The 3,340-nt window shown below is 22.5% G+C and overlaps 1 protein-coding gene across 1 annotated transcript; it reads right to left on the bottom strand.

Moving 5' to 3' along the window:
- Positions 1 to 599: 599 nt before the first annotated feature.
- DICPUDRAFT_77529 (uncharacterized protein) lies at positions 600 to 2,555 on the bottom strand (the record flags this gene model as incomplete). The annotated part of the gene is made up of 5 exons (XM_003286596.1): positions 600 to 1,043; positions 1,126 to 1,474; positions 1,552 to 1,776; positions 1,899 to 2,346; positions 2,426 to 2,555. 5 exons carry the CDS (start codon positions 2,553 to 2,555, stop codon positions 600 to 602), a joined length of 1,596 nt encoding a protein of 531 aa, XP_003286644.1.
- Positions 2,556 to 3,340: the final 785 nt, after the last annotated feature.

Here is a 3,340-nt window from a genome sequence, read left to right as displayed (position 1 = left end):
TTAAAATTTTCAAATTATGAATACTTTAGATTCAGACTAACTAATGCTTTTAAGGAGCCGGGGAGGAATTCCTATGAAAAGTTTAGAAAGTTCCAAGGAACATCAAAAATTATTATAATAATAAAACATTTTAATGATCATTTTACAAAATACTAATATTACATTTTATTTTATTTATATAGGATGCAGAGTATTTATTAAATAATAAACTTGGTGGAATGTTATAAAAAAAAAAAAAAAAAAAAAAAAAACTAAATTTATAAATTTGGTATATAACTAAAAATAAAAAAAATATTAAACTAACCTATAAACTATTATTATTATTTTAAATTTTTTACATTTATTTTATTTATATATATTTTTTTTTTTGGTTTTTTTTTTTATATATTTTTCTTTTTTTTTTTTTTTTTTTTTTTTCCTTTTTTTTTTTTAATATTGATCATCATTATTTTAATATTTATAAAGTAATTATATGATTAAAATCAAAAAATAAAAAAAAAAATTTGATATGGAAGTTTTTGATTGATTTTTTTTTGGTTTTGTTTTTTTTTTTTTTTTTTTAAATTATTGAAACTTTTTTTAAAAATAACCTAAAATATTTAAGAGTCATATTTCCATAATCTGGCTCTGAAATCGCCTGAACCAGTAGCGAAAACACCATATGATGAAAGTTTTGGTGAGAGAGCAACACTAATAACAGAGTTTTTGTGACCTTGTAACATCATATGAGTAGTACCATTTCTTGGATCCCAGAATTGAACGGAACGATCTTTTGAACCAGAAATGAGCCAGTTACCATCTGGTGAGAAAGCAACTGATAAAACGAAATCTTTGTGGCCATTAAAGGTGGCTCTGCAACGTGAACGTGAACGTGAACCTGATAAATCCCAAAGTTTTAATGATTTATCAAGACTACCTGATGCTAAAGATTTACCGTCTGGTGAGAAAGCAACTGAATAAACTGAATCTAAATGACCTTCGTATCTTTCTAAGAAATAGCCTGTTTGTGCATCCCATAAACGTACAATATTATCTAATGAACCCTATAATAATAATAATAATAATAAATTTGATTAATAAATTTGATTTAAAAATTATTTTTTTCAAAGTATTATTTCTACATACTGCTGCAACCAATCTTCCATCTGGACTCATAGCAACTGATGTTACACCATTCTTTGGACCAACTTCTTCATTTCCAAGAGTGTAAGCACATTTACCTTTTTCAATGTCCCAAATTTTAGCTTTCTTATCACCACTGCCGGAAACAATAAATCTACCATCACTTGAATAATCTAATGAATAAATATCCAATTCATGTCCGTAAAAGGTGTGTTGAATTTTTTTAGAGTGAATATCCCATACTTTAACTGTTTTATCTTCTGCACCTGTTGCAAGATAATTACCATCTGGACTGAAACAAACAGATCTAATATAAAGATCACCATCTTTATCACTTTCATCGACAAATGAGCTAAAGTAATACAAAAAAAGTTAATAATAATAATAATAATAATAATAAAACTATAATCAATATTTTAATCAACTTACTGAATCTTTTTACCACTATCAACATCATAAATTTGAGCACTTCTATTACAACCAGTTGCTAAATATTTACCATCGTTCGAAAAGTTGACACAACAAACAACACTATTATGTTGTAAATTATGAAGTAAATCAATATTTAAATTTGTTTGTACACTTGGATTATATCCAACAAGCCAATCTTGACCTTTTTCTTTACCATTTTCATCAATTTCCATTTCTCTTTCTCTATAATTAATTTAAAAATAAATGTTATTATTATTATTATTATTATTTATTATTATTATTAATAATTTCAGTTTATTATTAATAAATGACTATTATTAATATTTTTTGTTTGATCTACATACTGTCTTCTTCTTTCTTCTTCTTTTGCATCTTCATCTTTTTTAATGTTATTACCCATACTTGCAATATTTTCTTTTGGCATATTTTGTGGATGGCCTCTACCTTGATCTAATGGATTGAGTGTTGGGAATGATGTACCACCAGATGGATAGAATTCACCAGAGTTTGATCTATTTCTGCCTTGTTTATTTGGTTGACCCTTATCTGGATTGGTTGGGGTTGGTGTATTTCTTTGCATATGTTGTGGAGTTGGAGCTGGACTGTTTGATCTATTAAAGGTAGATGGGCTGCTTAAATCTCTATTATTTAAATTGCCATTATTTTGTTGATCTAATTGTCTCTTTAAATTTCTTATCTCCTCCTCGTAATGCAATTTCATTTTAGTTTGTTGTCTTTCGAGATCATATAATGTTTGTTGTATAGTATTTAACTCTGCTAATTGATTTTGAACTATTGTCATAAAAAAAAAAAAACAATTAGTATTTATTTTAAAGATTTTAAAGATTATAATTTTAAAAAAAATACTTACATTTTCTTTCATAATCATCCTTTTGATGCTTATATACTGATATTTCATGTGTAAGAGATTCAATTTCGCCTTTTAAATTTTCTAAAAGCTCTGATGCTTTTGATACTCTATAAACACCTCCACCGTACATTTTTTTATTTATTTCTACTAATTATTATGGAGATTAATAATTATTGATATCTAAAATCTACTTTTAAATTATACTGAGATTTTTTATTAAATGTTAAAGTTGATTTATGTTTCTATTATTATTATTTTTATTTTTATTTTTATTTTAACTTATTATCTAGTAATAACAATAAATGTAACTTTTTTTTTTGAAAAAAAAAAAATTTGATATAAATTGTTATTTGGTATGTGTAATAAAGATGAAAAAAAATGTGTGTTAATTTTTTTTCTTTAATTAAAAAAATAAATAAAAATTTTTAAAAAAAAAAATTAAAAAAATAATGTAGAAAAAAAAAAAAAAAAAAAAAAACCCAAAAAAAAAAATAAAGGGTTGTTTTTTAATTAGGGGTGTGGAATATGTACGTTTTTTTTTTTTCTCTTTATTTATGAAATGCAAGAAAAAAAAGAAATATATATAGAAAATATATAAAAATTTTAATTTTGCCAGTTTAAAAAATTATAAAAAAAATAAAAAAAAAAAAAAATTTAAAAAAAATTTAAAAAAAAAAAAAAAAAAAAAAAAAAAAAATTTTTGAAAAAATTTTGAAAAAATTTTAAAAAAAAAAAATAAAAAATATATATATATTTAAATATCTATTTTCACACAGAAGAGTCTTTTTTCAAATCCATCAGTGGTGTTCACAATAATAAATTAATTTAATAATTATAATAATAAAATAATATTAAAAATAATAATAAAATAATAATAATAATAAAAATAAAAATAATATTTATAATACTATTAAT

Source organism: Dictyostelium purpureum (assembly GCF_000190715.1).
Source record: "Dictyostelium purpureum unplaced genomic scaffold DICPUscaffold_75, whole genome shotgun sequence".
NCBI classification, from domain to species: domain Eukaryota; phylum Evosea; class Eumycetozoa; order Dictyosteliales; family Dictyosteliaceae; genus Dictyostelium; species Dictyostelium purpureum.
This window is presented reverse-complemented; position numbering and strand designations above follow the sequence as displayed.